Source organism: Vigna radiata, chromosome 7, assembly GCF_000741045.1.
Source record: "Vigna radiata var. radiata cultivar VC1973A chromosome 7, Vradiata_ver6, whole genome shotgun sequence".
NCBI lineage: Eukaryota > Viridiplantae > Streptophyta > Magnoliopsida > Fabales > Fabaceae > Vigna > Vigna radiata.
The window spans coordinates 50,271,563-50,286,404 of record NC_028357.1 but is presented as its reverse complement, the minus strand read 5'-3'; the positions used below and the strand labels follow the sequence as shown (position 1 = coordinate 50,286,404).

Here is a 14,842-nt window from a genome sequence, read left to right as displayed (position 1 = left end):
TAATTTATGTTTAACCTATCACTTTATCTTGAATTTCTTTATAATTTTTAATAATGAGTTTGAATTAATCTTTTTTACCTTTTTACATTGACCCCCTTTGGTCATTATGGCATCAATGCACGTCAGATCCGATATAAAGAATTTCACTTATTTAACTTAAGAATTGATCGACTAACATTTAATAGAACGAGCTATACTATATATGCTTACCATAACTTGTTTATAATGAATAATATAAGGGTTAAATATACTTTTAGTCCTTAAAGTTTCACTAATTTTTGGTTTTAGTCCCTGCATGAAATATTGATGACATTTCATCCTCTTAATATGAAAACTCGTATTTTTAGTTCCTAAAAACAGACGCCGTTAATTTTTTTGTGATGTGGCTAACGACACAGTCATGTACTCTTCCACATCCATTGACCTCCTTCACTTTCTCTCTCTAAAACCTCAAGAACGCCCTCTCACTGCTCTCTCTCTCTCTCATCTGCAAAGAAGATAAAAACGCATTTCCACCCCTTAATATGAAAACGCATTTCTCATTGTTACAAATCAACTAACAGAAAACTATTCTAAACAAAGGGTTATAACAAATTTCCACCCCTACACACAGGACTTGACCTCAAGTCCTAGTATTACTTTTTGTAGCAGCAGTACGAATCAATTGATGGAAAGGGAATCACAAAGAAGTTGAAGCATTGAGTACAATCCCGGGAGGTCTGCCTGAATCATCCACAATTCTCGAAGACGGTCCCTGCAACTTCTTAGTTAATTCTTGTAAGACTTCTTCTTGGAAGCGAGCNAACCGAACTGCTTCTTGAATGGATTGTGGCCTATGAAGACATATAAACTTTTTGAATTCCAATTTTAATCTGGAAAGAAAAAGAATTAAAGCAAGTTCTTTAAAATTATTACTCTAGCTAAAAGAGTATCAAAGTAGGTAAATTGATGGAACCTCTCCTTCTCTCAAAATACCAGAAGAACATAAATGGAAAAGAACACTGAATATTCTCAAAATGGTGCCCAGTCCACTACCATCCAGATGTAACTTTTCCAAAAAAATAAGATATTATTCTTGACTTTGTTAGGATAATAGTAATTAAAAGAAAATAACCAAAAATATATGAACAATGAAAACTTCAGAGGCATAAAGCATTAGTCTCTGTAACGCATGAACAAAAAAAAAATCCAGCAAGACAAATCCCCTGAAATAGCACAACAGATGCACGCTTTGCTAAAAAATAATAAACATACACGTTAAAATATAATGAACACCCAAATCCAGATAATAACCCAGAAACCTACAAAGGAGCTTAAAGTGTTCTTCTTTTCTTTTAGTCCGCGACATCACGCAAAAGCAAAACCAAAAAACGCAAAAAGAAAAAAAACACACAAACAACACTAATTAAAAATTTCACTTTCTCCTCAAATCCAAACACTAATCTTTTACATTCACCCGTTCTCGTACCGAACCCTTCCATTCATCAATTCATCCACTCAAACCCTTGCACCGGAAGAAGGCGATCGAGGAACAACGACGACTCTTAGTGGATTTCGGTGACGTTGAGGTCAGCGAGCTCATGGCAAGGGAGTGCGCGTAAACGGAATGGGAGAATCAGTTGCAGACGAGAGAGAGCAGTGAGAGGGCGTTAGAGAGAGAACTTGAGGTTTTAGAGAGAGAAAGTGAAGGAGATCAAGAAATGGTCAATGGATGTGGAAGAATATAGTCACATCACAGAAAAACTAACGGCGTCTGTTTTTAGGGACTAAAAATACGAGTTTTCATATTAAGAGGATGAAATGCCATCAATATTTCATACAAAGACTAAAACAAAAAATCAATGAAACTTCAGGGACTAAAAGCATATTTAACCTATAATATAATTGTTATAACAAAAAGTAAAAGAATGGAAAAATGAATATAAATTATTGTTATAAGATTGAAGTTCAAATTTAATATATAAATGTATGAAATTAAAATCTGACGATAATAAATATTATATTATTTTTTCAATTACTCTATATTATATTTAGATAATATATTGTAATAATTAATAGGTTATTATATATTTGAGAAATGTGGTTGTGAATATTATATTAGAGAAGATCATCTTTGTTAGAAAAGTATATATATACACTATTCAAAATATATTAGAAAATAAGATAATTTCTTAGAAAAATACATGGAGGTAGTGCATCTTGAACCAAAATTATGATATCAAGAAGTTAATTTTAAACTTAACAAGATTTGCACCGTTTATATACTATAATTTAGTTTTATGTCTAGTTGATGTGAGACTTCCAATATTATTTTTTTTCAAACATTTTTATTAAAAACATCAATTTGAAAATAAATACATAGTATAAAGTACAACCTATTCCAAAAATTATAATTATAATTTTTGGTTAAATCACGGACATATTATGTCTCTAGAGAATTCTTTTTTTTTCTTACTTTTCTTTGTATTATATCAGACAACTTTGAATTTTATTGATATGTTTTTTTTTTTCCTTTTGCACAAATTCTTTATTTTTAAGCAAACAAGAGAGAGAGCAGTGGCTATTTTCAACCTTTCAACTTATAAAGGGAGCATTTTTGTTGAGTAGCATCTCAATTCTGAGTACAGTGACGATCATCAAAGCAATGAAAACCAGGACGGAGAGCATGCATATAACCAGCATTAACCAAGGGGCCATGCCACTTTTCACATCTTCAGCATATTCCCCACAAGCTAGACCAAGGAAGGTTAAAGGGAATGAGTACAGCCACCATGTAACGTTCAACCTCTTCATCGATTTCTTGAACATGGCTGGTCTGCAAGCCTGCATTCAAGAACAAAGTTTGACTCCTTCATTAGAATCAAACAGGTTAAAACAAACCAAGATAAAAACTGGTAAAATATTGGAAACAGACAAGAACCTGCGACATAAAAAGGAATAAGGACAGAAAGAGGAGCATCTTTGATGGGGTGACAAAATCACCTAGGATGGATTTCCAGGTTAAACTTGCCATGCTTGGTGCAGCAAAAAACAAGAAGTAAGCCGGCCTTAGCACTGTGGGAAACTGGTTTCCATTTTTCTGACGCTGATATAGAGTTATGAATATAACCAAATAGAATACCGATCCAATGGAGAACATTACAACTGCAATCTCTTTCCAACCGATTTCTGCAATAACTCGAGCAGACACCAAGTTCCCTATAACCGAAACCTGGCTAGTAGGGTTTGCCACAATCGACAGAAACCTCCTTTTAGTTGTGAACCATTGTCCATAAAGTTTAATATCAATGAACAATATCACAAAGGAAAAAGCCAGGCAAAGAGCTCTGTAATAACAGTTTGTATGAAGAATCATGGGTGCTGATTGAAGCATGAGAAGCCAAGAAATCCAAGGAGCGTACATGCAGTTGACTCCAATATAGTGTGAGAACTCCTCTTTCACCACATCAAAGTGAAAGATGCACTTGAGGACGTAAAGTAAAGATAAAGTAGTGGCAACGAACAGTGCAACGCACCAAAGTAGTAGAAATGCAAAGGAAGGCATGAAATTGAATCCGTGCCAAAGAGAGTTTGAGTCCTGGTTGTGTTTACTCAAACTCTTCCACAGCAAAGCCTGTGCACCAAAAGAAAGGCATATAAAAAAGTAACCAACATGGATCTTGGTCAAGATTGGCAACCGTGAATGTGATGATGGCTTGGTGATCTCTGTTGGGTTTGTATTGTTCATGGAATCACCTTCGATTACATCAACTGCTGCCTTCATGTTGCTGTCACTGATTTTGGAATGTAACATGTCTCACTCACTTCCAGGTCCAGGGATTATATAGTGCAAGGATCACAAATAAACTCTCATCAATGCATGCTGTCTGAACATTTTATAAATTAATTGGTATGGATAAGTAGTTACCTTTCATTTTCTCATACTTGTCTTTTTCTAATCATTAAAGGTATTTATATTTTAATTAATATTTTTTCAAAATTTATATTTTTATAATTTTTTTACCATTTGAGATTAAAGAAATGAAAAAAATATATATATCGTTTCAATATCATAATCTTGATAATATCTTGTTTTATAAATTTTAGGTGGAAGAAAAAGAAATTTTTTCTCAAAACCCACTTTACATTCCTTAGTGCTAAGTTGAAGTGTTACCAATTTTGGAGTGGCAAGATGAATTAATATTTTAATGAGACAAAAACAAAACTCAGGAAGGTCATGGTATGCATTCAAATCAAGTGGGTCGTTAAGTCATACTTTACCTAAAAATGTTGACGTCCTTTTATAGGGTCTTACTTTTACAACAGCCGAAATTCTAAGCTTTAAATTTAATCTTACTCTAGTTATTTTTTCAGAAAATAAAAAGTTATGTTGGTCATAATGAATTTATAAAAGCTTTAATTTTGTAATTTTCAGCATAAAAGAAGGAAGAGAGTAAATCTGAAGTTAGATTTCCCTTTTTCTTAATACATAACTTTGATGGAAATACTGGGGCTAGTGGAGAAAGCTAGGTTCTTATCCTAACCACACAGCATATAACATTTCAAATTCCTAATCACATGTCACTACATTGTGCATATTATCACGCATTTTAGCCTTCTATTTTTGCATTGTAACAATTAGTGCTTCATATGTCGGATATTAGTAGTCATTTTTTGATGTTCAAATCTGCTAGTAATTCCCAAGACACTTTTAGGTGCACTCCATGCGTGATTGAATAAGATTCACTTTAGTGGCAGAGAGTAGGAAAGACATAAGAAATTAGACCAATTTGGTGTTTAAATACTATTTAATATGATTTCATGAGGTAGTGTGTTAAAGAGGATCTTTACAGATTATAACGAATAGATAGCAAGATGGATAGTGGGAACCAACTAGCCATCTTGCAAGGGATAAATTATGTATCCAACCATTAGTGGGGATTTGACTAAAATTATAAAACTAATGTGCCTTTTTATCTCTTTCACTTTCAATAAGTTGTCATAAAAATTATATACAAAATCTTTTGCTACTTTACCTCACCACTGGATTCCAATACTTGTTTTCCAAAAATGAATATCAGCCTTTCATGCTCCCAAGAGGCTACTTCAAAACTTTAATTATTACAACGAAAGGAAAGAATTAAAATTCACTGGCTTTAAAATTATAATAGATCTGTTTATTCCTGAGTAATTTAATAATAATTAAAGTTTAAAAGCAATAATTTTGCTTTAAATTTAATGAAAGAGGATGGACGGTATCAAAAGCATCCAAATGCATGTGCTTTGAAAAGGTTTGATTGAGACTGAACATGAACGTATAGATAAAAAATAGTTTTTTAACGTACGCTATAACTTCCGGTTTATTGATATTGAAGCACATGAATAATACATAACAATTAGTCCAGTTACATTAAAGTTTTCTGCTGTATTTTGCTATATATGTTGTTTGTTACAATGCAACACAAGTAATTTCATATACTTACACACAATACTTCGATTTTCAGGTATTTTCTTACCATTAACATATTATTAAATATGCATAATTTTCATACAAAATAGTATTTGTATTAAAAGTTATAATTTGTAATAACTCAAACTTTTATTTATAATAATACTAATATAATCATTATGCCTTATATAAATTAACTATAAATCTTAATCTAAGGCTTGCTATTGATTAACTATAAATTTTATACTTGATTGTAGGGACGTTCCATATGTAACCCTCCTATTTTTTTATATCCAATTTACTATCAAATCAAATTTTACTATGATACCAAATATGTGTTCCTAAATTCTTCATAATTTTCGAAATTCAATACTTTTTATTTTTAATTTTAAATTTATTTTACATCTTTTGTTTATTGTTTTTAATTTTTTAAAATTTTGTTTTTCTTGTTTTATTTTATTAATTTGTTGATATCTAGTTATGATTATTGAATAAGTGATGTATTCTATGTTGATGTAATGTTTTAGGTTTTTAGAGTTTTCATATTTAAAGATGAAATATTATTTTTTAAGTTTTCGTGGAATTATAAGTAAATTTCAATTTCAAAGTTTCTCTTATTTCATAAATGAAATGCGTGAGAGAAATTATACAAATAATTTTATAATAAATCATATTTTTCTCACATGTAATGGGTTAACTCAGTAGGTGTTAAAAGGATTAATTTTGATCTTGGTTTTGTTATTATCATTATAAGATCTTGTAAAGTTAATGGTCAACCTAAGAGAAAGATATGCATATTGTTAGTATATGAAAGAGGTGAAAAATACAAGAAATACAAATTTGATGTTCAAACCTAATATATCTGGTACAAGAAAATGTGATTATCCTTTTAAATTGAGAGGCAAACCAATTTCTAATAGAGATGAGTGACTATTGAAGGTAATGTGAAGATATCATAACCATGATTTGTCATAGACTATAGTTTATCACCCTTTTGCTAGGAGGTTAAAATCCAATGAACAGTTATTACTTGTTGATATAACTAAGAGTTAAGTGAAACCTGCAAACATTTTTCTTACTCTCGAAGAAAATAATTAGTGTAATATGACAACAATCAAGAAAGTATATAATGCAGTATACACTTACAAAGAATAATTGAGAGGTTTAAGAACTAAATTACAGTAATTGATGATGATGCTAGAAAGTGATAAATACATTAATTGGAGTATATGTATAGACAAATTTAAGGTGGTGAGTAACCACTTTTGGACACATCCTCATGTTATAAAATTGTTGAATGCATTGAGATAGTTAGGGTGACATCAACATGATTGACTTTCTTAGATGTCTTTGTATTTTTATCAAATGAACGAAAAAATAATTTTACTTAGACTATAAAACGAATAAGAGGATTATTTATGGCATTTGATAGTGGTACACAAGTCATTGTTAGTGACAGAGACCCAACTTTGATGAATATCATTGACATTGTATTTTCTTAATATTATCATCTTTTATGTCGTTTTCACATTTAGAAAATGTGCAAGTCAAGTGCAAAATGTTAGTTAATTTTGTTGAGGCATGGGATGTTGTCTTGGAAGCATGGAAAAATGTCATGAATTTTGAACAATAGTCAACCTTTAGTAATTGTGGAGATCACATTCGTCGTGCTTGTAATTCATTACCTTTATTCTTTGAATGTGTCAATGACTATTAAATTATATTTCATAAAAAATATTTTGTAAAAATTGAGGAGTTGGATCGAGTTCAACATATAAGATTTGATAGTGAAAGTAATGGTTGTATTTTGAGACAAACATATATCTATCATGTGCTTAATAATTAGTGCATATAACTCTAGAATGATATTCATATCATATGAACTAGAATGAACTTTTCAAATATTTCATAAAAAAAATCGTAAATAGAGTTAGGCATTCAAAAAAGAACTTAATATGGTGCTCAATCATTTCAAAGAAATTGACATTACAAAAAAAGAGACAATTAAACATGAGTTACTTAAATTTGTTTATTATGCTATGACATCAATGGTAACTCTAATGAATCAAGCTAAAATGAAAAGTGTATAGAAGACTAAAATTCAATGGTGTTAAAGATCTACAAAGTGTCATATTTTGAAGCCTTGTATTTCAAACATAATAATTCTTCAGCAAAAATAAGATATGCAATCTAAGACTAAATTTAATATAAGATTTTAATTTATGCAACAAATGTAAAAATACACATATTAAATCAGTTCCATCTGATTTTTCATCTTACGTATCAATATTAATGTTACTATTGATGATCATTGTGGATATGCATTATTGTTTTTTTGAAATGTATAAAGAATCATACTCTTTACCCTACATGATGAATATATAAAATTAATAAAAGATTATAATCAATTAGAAGAGTTATGAAAGTATTTATTAATTAACTCACAATCAACTTGACATAATCCATTCAGTCAACTTGAACTCATCTCAACTAACTTCACGTAATCCCCACCTAAACTACTATGCTTAATCTAAGTTAGACACAACATAATCTAAATTAGACTCGATCTAACTTTGTCTAATCTAAATTTGTCTCAACTTACTTAACATAATCTCATTGTAGTCTAATTTAACCTATGCCTGACTAATCCTATTCATATGGTATTGATTTGAATTTAGGTTAAGTAAATAGTTTTTATAAGTGTAAAGTTTTCTTCGAGTAATTATTGTTTCTTTTTATTGTTAAAGAATCATTTTCAAATGGAAATCAAGAGAAGCAAAGGAAAGTAAAAGATAAAGACAATGATTGACGACGATGAATGCAGTGTCGATCACGTTAACGCAAGAGTCGGAGATGTGACATGAAGGCCATTAGTGCAACGGTGGGTGAAGATGGTGAAACTAGCGTCAGCGACAACTACCCACCTCAGTGCTGCCATGGCTGCTGACAAATTTTGCTTATATTCTCTTTATTTCCCTTGTTATTGTCAGATAACCACCTTAAAAATCCTAATGTATCGCACCTTTAAAATCAAAATGTACAGCTAATTTTCCAAATCCTTATTTAATATCAAACCAAACAAAAGCTGAAAGTTAATTTTTATCTACGACGTAAAAAACTAAAACTAGAAAATATAATGAAGAAGCTCAAGTCGAGTGTAGAAATGTTCCCACTAAAAACAGGATATCAGGGAAAGTTATAAGAAAATATGAGCATAAAAAAAGTGGAATTTCATAATTAAATTTCAAGTTAGATATCTGTAAACTTAAAATATGATGAGATCTAGAGGTGAATTTTGATCTTGTATTATCATCTAATGATATCTTTAGTTGTTGGCTGTCAAAAGGTTTGACACGGTTTCTCAAAAGGGTGCTCATTACTATTTGTAGCAGTTTATATCTTCATCAATCTATACATTTGGAAAATCATTTTAAGTTATGATGATTAATATCTAATCAGACATTAGTCATGATTAAATTTTACATGAATTGATAGTTTGAAACTAAAGTTCCAGTGTTCTAAAGATACTTGGATTGGATTGCATATGTAATTTTAAAGCTGACCGGTCCGCCTTTTGTTTTATCTACATAACATTCTCATTTTATCATAGTTTTAAAGAGAACTAACGAGGGGTCATGAGAACTGTAATCTATCAACTAAACATGCATAACAATCACAGTACGGAGCCTGCTATGGGCTTATGCCACAGATACATCTGTTAAGCTACATTATGAAACACCCAAAGTATTTAACATCGATATAAACACGTACAAGCCATGACTTTAGGTCCATTTGATGGCAAGAAATAGAGCAAGGATAGCCATATTCTGATAATCACTTTACGCTGCATCAGCAAATCCCACTCTTTGATTACCAAAATCAAATACTGTATGATAAGGCCCCATGAAGACGTCCCCAAGGATCCTGCATTAACGTATATCCCATTCAGTGAGAATCAAATCAGATGAATTACAATCCCAAAAGACAACAGAGAATAAAATAAAAAAGAGGTAAATGTCATGTGGGGCTAGTTGAAACAAATTTGCGTACCAGAGAGGGCCAAGAGGAGGTGCAATATCTATTGCAGTAAAGCCACTAATGCACTGAGCCACGGGGCCTTCACCCACTTTGAGTATGTACTGAATAAACCAAATAGAAACTAAATGAGGACACGAGAATATTCTTGCAAAAAAATTTATGCAACTCCCCCCACATAAAATTATGAGCACTTTAGAGACTGATCTCCCGTCCTTAAGTGTAAGTTTTATTCCTGTTAACCCTTTATCTTTTTCCAAATTGTCCCCCCCGATGACCAGAGGTTAGAAACAACTTCATATATCGACAAATTCAAGGGTACAACTTTTCTCTTTTTGCTCTGATGTTAATCTTATACTTGTCGATGTGACATTATTAGTCATTTAATCAACAATTTGAAAAAAGAACAAAAGATTTAGTTAATGAGTTTACGTGTGGGCGCCACATAATATCTTCCTTCTACACGAAGCGAAGATTATGGGAATAACATCAATGGAGATTCGAATTTAGGGATTAAATTACCGTAAAATTTTATTAAAAAAGGGCTATAAATTACCGCTGTTAACAATTAATGGAGCTCCCCTAACTTCTTACCTGATGTTGGTTTGTATTTAGTGGGAGATTAAAGTTGATGTCAATTCTTTGGAGCACCAGATTGATTTCACATATATAATGGTGGATCAAATTAGTGTTTACTCGTAATAAATGTCAATTCGTTCGAGAAAGAGATTGATGGCAAATGTACATCGAGGGACTAATTTAGGTGTGTACTCATTTCTTTGTACTAACTACTTACTACCCATATGTTGGTGTTAGATAACAGAAGAATAATCACATAATCCCATTCTGATAAACCGCTTAACTAGTAAATAATTGTTAATCCTACTCTATGGAAAACGTGGCATCAATAGGATATGGGTTTTGTAGCCCATGGTTCTTTACGTACAGTTATGAAATTGCAATTCAGCTGATGTTACCAGGTTTATCTTCAATTCCGTTATTGATTTTATTTTTCTATAAAATGGTGCCTTGTACTCCTATTACTCTTAACTCCTACCACTCTGAATTTATCTTGTTTTCATTAAAATAAAATTCGGTTAAGTGATCAATCATAACAAAAGCATTAAAGCAACAAATCAGGTTTTAGCCTGAGGAAATCTTACCTCCTCTGGGCGAAGGTCAAAAGTTCTTCCACCAATAGTAAAAGACACTATAGGTAATGAAGAGATATCCCCGCAGCCAACAGAAGATTCTCCCATCGGGCTTGGCACTTTATCGCAAAGCTGCAACATCATCATGAACCTATGAATCAAGAGGTGCAGAAAGATGCTTGAATAGCAAAATTAAGAGAACTGACTCACCTGATTAACGTAGTTTAGTATCTGATCCTGTGTCTGATTTTGGCTGAGCTGGTTCTGCACCCAAACAACCGCCATCTCACACGCAGAACAAGCCGCATCATGAAGACCACCAGATGATTTTTTTGCATTCTCATCCACAACGCTCTCTATGCCCATACTGGGGTGAGGGGGGTGAACAAATAATAAAATGGAAATCATGTGTTAAAATATTAAAGTATTTAAATAAATTGCCAAAGACTAAAGGAGCAAAAATATTTTCAGGACTTACTCAACACCACGAGTCCCATCAAAGGTGCACAATCCAATTTGAGAACAGATCTTCTTCGGCTGTGCCTAAAGTATGTAAAGCAAAAAACATAAGAAAACTTAATTTTAAAAGAATATAAGATCTTTCAAACAGCCATTCGTGACAAAGGTCAAGCTATTAAGAAAAATATGGCAAGAACAAATTACAAATGGTACTCACTTCAGCCAAAAGCAAATTCAATATCGTTTGTCCATACTCTGCAACAACGGTCTTGCATTCTTGGCTCATAACTCCAGCTGCTCCAATTGCATGGTTTATCATAGTTATTACAGCCTACAAGAACAAAAGCAATAAGTGTTCACAGAAACAAGCTATTTGCAAAGCCTTTGTTAGACCTTTCTGCGTAGGACAATATAAAAAGTGCAATGAGAATTATGAATGTCTAAAATCTCCATAATTGTTGAAATAGATCATGAACCGACAGAGGAATATCTTATGAGAGAGTGCTGCATATAGTATAAGAATTTTAAATTGAAACCATACAAATATTAATCAATCTATATCTAGCATTTGTTCATACCGTTGGACCAGCCAACAGCGAAGTCCCTGAGTCTGCAATGGCTGCACACCCACCGGCACAATATCCTGAATGACAATTACATCAGCTTAGTCAAAATAAATTGAAATTATAACCAATGCAAAGTATACACCATACGAAGAACACATTATCTACACGTACCAGTGGGTTTACCACCAATTAGTACATCTCCCATGTCAAACTGAAAAAGAAAAGAAAATTAACAAAGAGAAAGGTAAAGAAAACATTAAGTACAAAGAAAATAATAACCTGCCAATATCCTTTTCTGGTCACAGGCACATAAGTATGATTTCCCTTATAGTGAGCAGGGTCAACACCTCCAAAAACAATCTCACCTCCTTCCTCTTCCTCTGGTTTGCGGTTTAACCAAAATGAAAATACTGGTTCCTTAATAAGACCTTGTTCAATCATGTTGTACCTGACAGGTAATAAGATAAGTTAAACACGGGGATTCACTAAACTTTGAAGAAAAGTAAAAAGGGCAGCCTATACAAGGCTCTCACTATAGGAAGAGTTGGACCCACTAGGTCTGTGTTAAGCAGCCTTAACTTGCCTTTGCAAGAGGCTGATTGAATCAACTTCTAACAAAATAATGAATAAAATTGAAGTCATAACAAATACCACACTGGAACAGCCTTTCCAACAGATATCTCTTGAAATCCAAGTCCCAGTATACCATCAAACTTGGCTGCCAAAAATACAAGACCTGGCTCCCTAGTTGCTTCGATAAATTCCTGTTGGGAATGAAAAGGAATTCTATTAATTACTAATCAATATATTATGAGAAGTCATCTTACACCCTCCTCGATTAAAATAAACATTGATGATCAGCAATACAGCCCTTACCTGGTTCTTTACAACTATGTCACCGAGTCTAACATTGTCATAGCTAAAGAAACCAGAAATTGCTCCAGTACCATATTGAATAGCAGCAGCAGTTCCTATAGAATAGCCAGAAAAATAGTGTTATAGAGAAAGACATCATCCCAGCATCCTTTGTACATGAGCAAAACAACAAGTGGGCCAAAACAGAGGAACATATAAACACAGGTACCAAATAGATATATTCCACAAACCAAATTACAATGTCAAAACCTACAGACATCTGAACGTTCTACTACCATTAAGGCCCTAACCATATATTAGATGGCAAAATTTCAAACTTCATCTCTATCGTATCGTAGAATATATGTTTGTTCCTATTGGCATAATACAGAGACTGAAAAAAATAAATGGATTCAAACTAATCTGAAAAACGAAAGAGGATTTGCCAGCTACTCAAATTTCAAATCTTCGGTTTTTAAATTTATACAACGAGGGAACTTCCACAAACAGTTTTAGCTAAACCACGGGCTAAAGGAACAACGTTAACTTTAAAGCGTTATTAGAAATGACGAGGAAGACAAACCATTTCTCCTGTAAGTACTTGATCTGCTAGACCTGTACTTAGCATGGAAGTAGCATGCAAGCTGCACCAAAATGCAAAATGACATGAATAAATACAATGAATGAGAGCAATTAAATCTGGTACATATTCATAAGTGACGAATTAAATATTAGAGTATAGCGCAAATAAATTACCGAAAAGGTGCATTTGGATGATGGCACCCACAAATTAGAGCTGCCTGTGTCGAAAATGACAGTGAACTTCTGAGGAGATGTTCCAATGGCTATTTCACCATAATACTGAGCATCCAAGTAATTCTTTAAGCCAACAATATCGGTTTCCTCAGTGACACCAAAGTTGTTTTGAAGATGAAACTTTCTAATAGAAGCCCGGAAAGAATCATCTTTGGACCCAATTCGAGCAGCAAGCCTGTTGTTAGGGTCCAATTTAATCTTCTTGAGCCCAATCCTACGCAGTCCATGATTGGGAGCACAAGACACAGCAGAAAACAACAGGGTTGTCACAAACAAGCACAACGAGATCACATTCATGTAGTTCCCCATATTCTCCTATTCAACCAAATTTGTAAATTCAATAAGAATTGTTACCACGAAAATACTCAAAATTGAGGATGCTTAAAATAATATAATTGACAACAAATAAAAACAAAAAAGAATAAATTAGAAAAGATGAATTTCAACTTATTGTGTCAACTTTTGACCAATAAAAACCATGAATATGGAATTATAAAAATAAAAAAAAAAACTAAAAAAACGTGATATAGATGGACAAACACAAAAAGTTAAAAAAAAAATAAAAACAGACTGAAATCCAGACAAACGTGGACTTTTCCGGTGAAACCTAGATAATAGTTTTTCTTTTCTCTGTTATCCGCCAAAAGAAGGAAAGCATAGAAAATTGTTTCAATTCGCCTGGTATAAACAGAATACCAAAAACGATTATTATAATAATAAAGTACAGTTTCAAGAGACAAACTGCGCATGAAAACAGAATTAAACAATAAATAATTAGGTGAAACGAAACCGATGAAAGAGAACGTCACAGTAGCGTGTTTAAAATGAGGAGAAAGGGCCAGATCATTGTAAAATGAGATACAGAGTTAATTGAAAAAGACAGAGAAGAAGAATGAGAATGGAGGAATGAGATTACCGACTATATGGAGAAGAGATCGCAGTGCATAAGAGAAGGCAATTGAGGCAAAGAGAATAAGTTATAAGCAGTTCAGTGTCTCTCTCTCACACACACACACACCTTCCTTGCCTTTCTTCTGACCTTACCACTCTTTATTCCTTTCTTTTCGCCTAATGAGAACGCAAAAATCAAACAAGGCGGTGCAATCTTTCAATCCCTACCCTCCATTTCCACACGATCCTCACCCTAGATCTTAAGGGTAAATCCACAGCCGGTTGGTAACTGACATTAATGCAGAAAAAGAACCATCTTTCTATATATTTAATGCAGAAAAAGAACCATTTTTCTATATTTCTTTATGCATGCAGATACGTGGTGGTTTGGGTTTGGAATACGTGCCTTTTTGAGGATGTCACACCATTTTTCTGAAGTTACATTTTCTCCTTAGTTTTTTTGTCCTCATATGGTAATTTTAATATTTTAAATATATTAAAAAGTTAATATATTAATGTCAGTGTATTTTTAATATTAAATAAAAAACTGGCATAAAAATCAGCAGACAATCTGTACTCCATATAGGGATGACAACGGTTCGCCCGACCCGCATGTAAAAAAGTATATCCGTATCCGCTTC

At 32.6% G+C, this 14,842-nt stretch overlaps 2 protein-coding genes across 3 annotated transcripts; both read right to left on the bottom strand.

The window, feature by feature from the left end:
• Positions 1–2,318: 2,318 nt before the first annotated feature.
• Positions 2,319–3,857, bottom strand: LOC106768521 (S-type anion channel SLAH4). Its single transcript, XM_014653711.2, has 2 exons — positions 2,921–3,857; positions 2,319–2,823 (listed from the first exon to the last, which is right to left on the bottom strand). Exons 1-2 carry the CDS (start codon positions 3,791–3,793, stop codon positions 2,575–2,577), a joined length of 1,122 nt encoding a protein of 373 aa, XP_014509197.1. The 5' UTR covers positions 3,794–3,857; the 3' UTR covers positions 2,319–2,574.
• A 5,070-nt stretch (positions 3,858–8,927) lies between these two features.
• LOC106768520 (aspartic proteinase) lies at positions 8,928–14,411 on the bottom strand. 2 transcript variants are annotated; one of them, XR_002668895.1, is made up of 15 exons: positions 14,227–14,411; positions 13,251–13,625; positions 13,078–13,138; positions 12,516–12,610; positions 12,291–12,403; positions 11,919–12,087; positions 11,811–11,850; positions 11,652–11,716; positions 11,291–11,404; positions 11,093–11,157; positions 10,825–10,981; positions 10,627–10,746; positions 9,479–9,567; positions 9,161–9,352; positions 8,928–9,033 (listed from the first exon to the last, which is right to left on the bottom strand). XR_002668895.1 is itself a non-coding variant. In XM_014653710.2 (14 exons), exons 2-14 carry the CDS (start codon positions 13,617–13,619, stop codon positions 9,268–9,270), a joined length of 1,542 nt encoding a protein of 513 aa, XP_014509196.1. In that variant the 5' UTR covers positions 13,620–13,625; positions 14,227–14,411; the 3' UTR covers positions 9,062–9,267. The 2 variants fall into 2 exon arrangements, 1 of the variants encoding a protein (XP_014509196.1); XM_014653710.2 differs by lacking the exon at positions 8,928–9,033 and having other exon boundaries at positions 9,062–9,352.
• Positions 14,412–14,842: the final 431 nt, after the last annotated feature.

Bases quoted from the DNA above. Each gene is read 5' to 3' on its own strand.
- LOC106768520 (XM_014653710.2), bottom strand. From the start codon at position 13,619: ATGGGGAACTACATGAATGTGATCTCGTTGTGCTTGTTTGTGACAACC. The intron at 11,851-11,918 runs GTTATTATTTTC...TTTCTTTTTCAG, and splicing joins CCAGAAAAGGATATTGGCAG to TTTGACATGGGAGATGTACT. The intron at 10,747-10,824 runs GTGAGTCAGTTC...ATGATGTTGCAG, and splicing joins TACTAAACTACGTTAATCAG to CTTTGCGATAAAGTGCCAAG.
- LOC106768521 (XM_014653711.2), bottom strand. From the start codon at position 3,793: ATGTTACATTCCAAAATCAGTGACAGCAACATGAAGGCAGCAGTTGAT. The intron at 2,824-2,920 runs GTTCTTGTCTGT...TCTTGAATGCAG, and splicing joins TATTCCTTTTTATGTCGCAG to GCTTGCAGACCAGCCATGTT.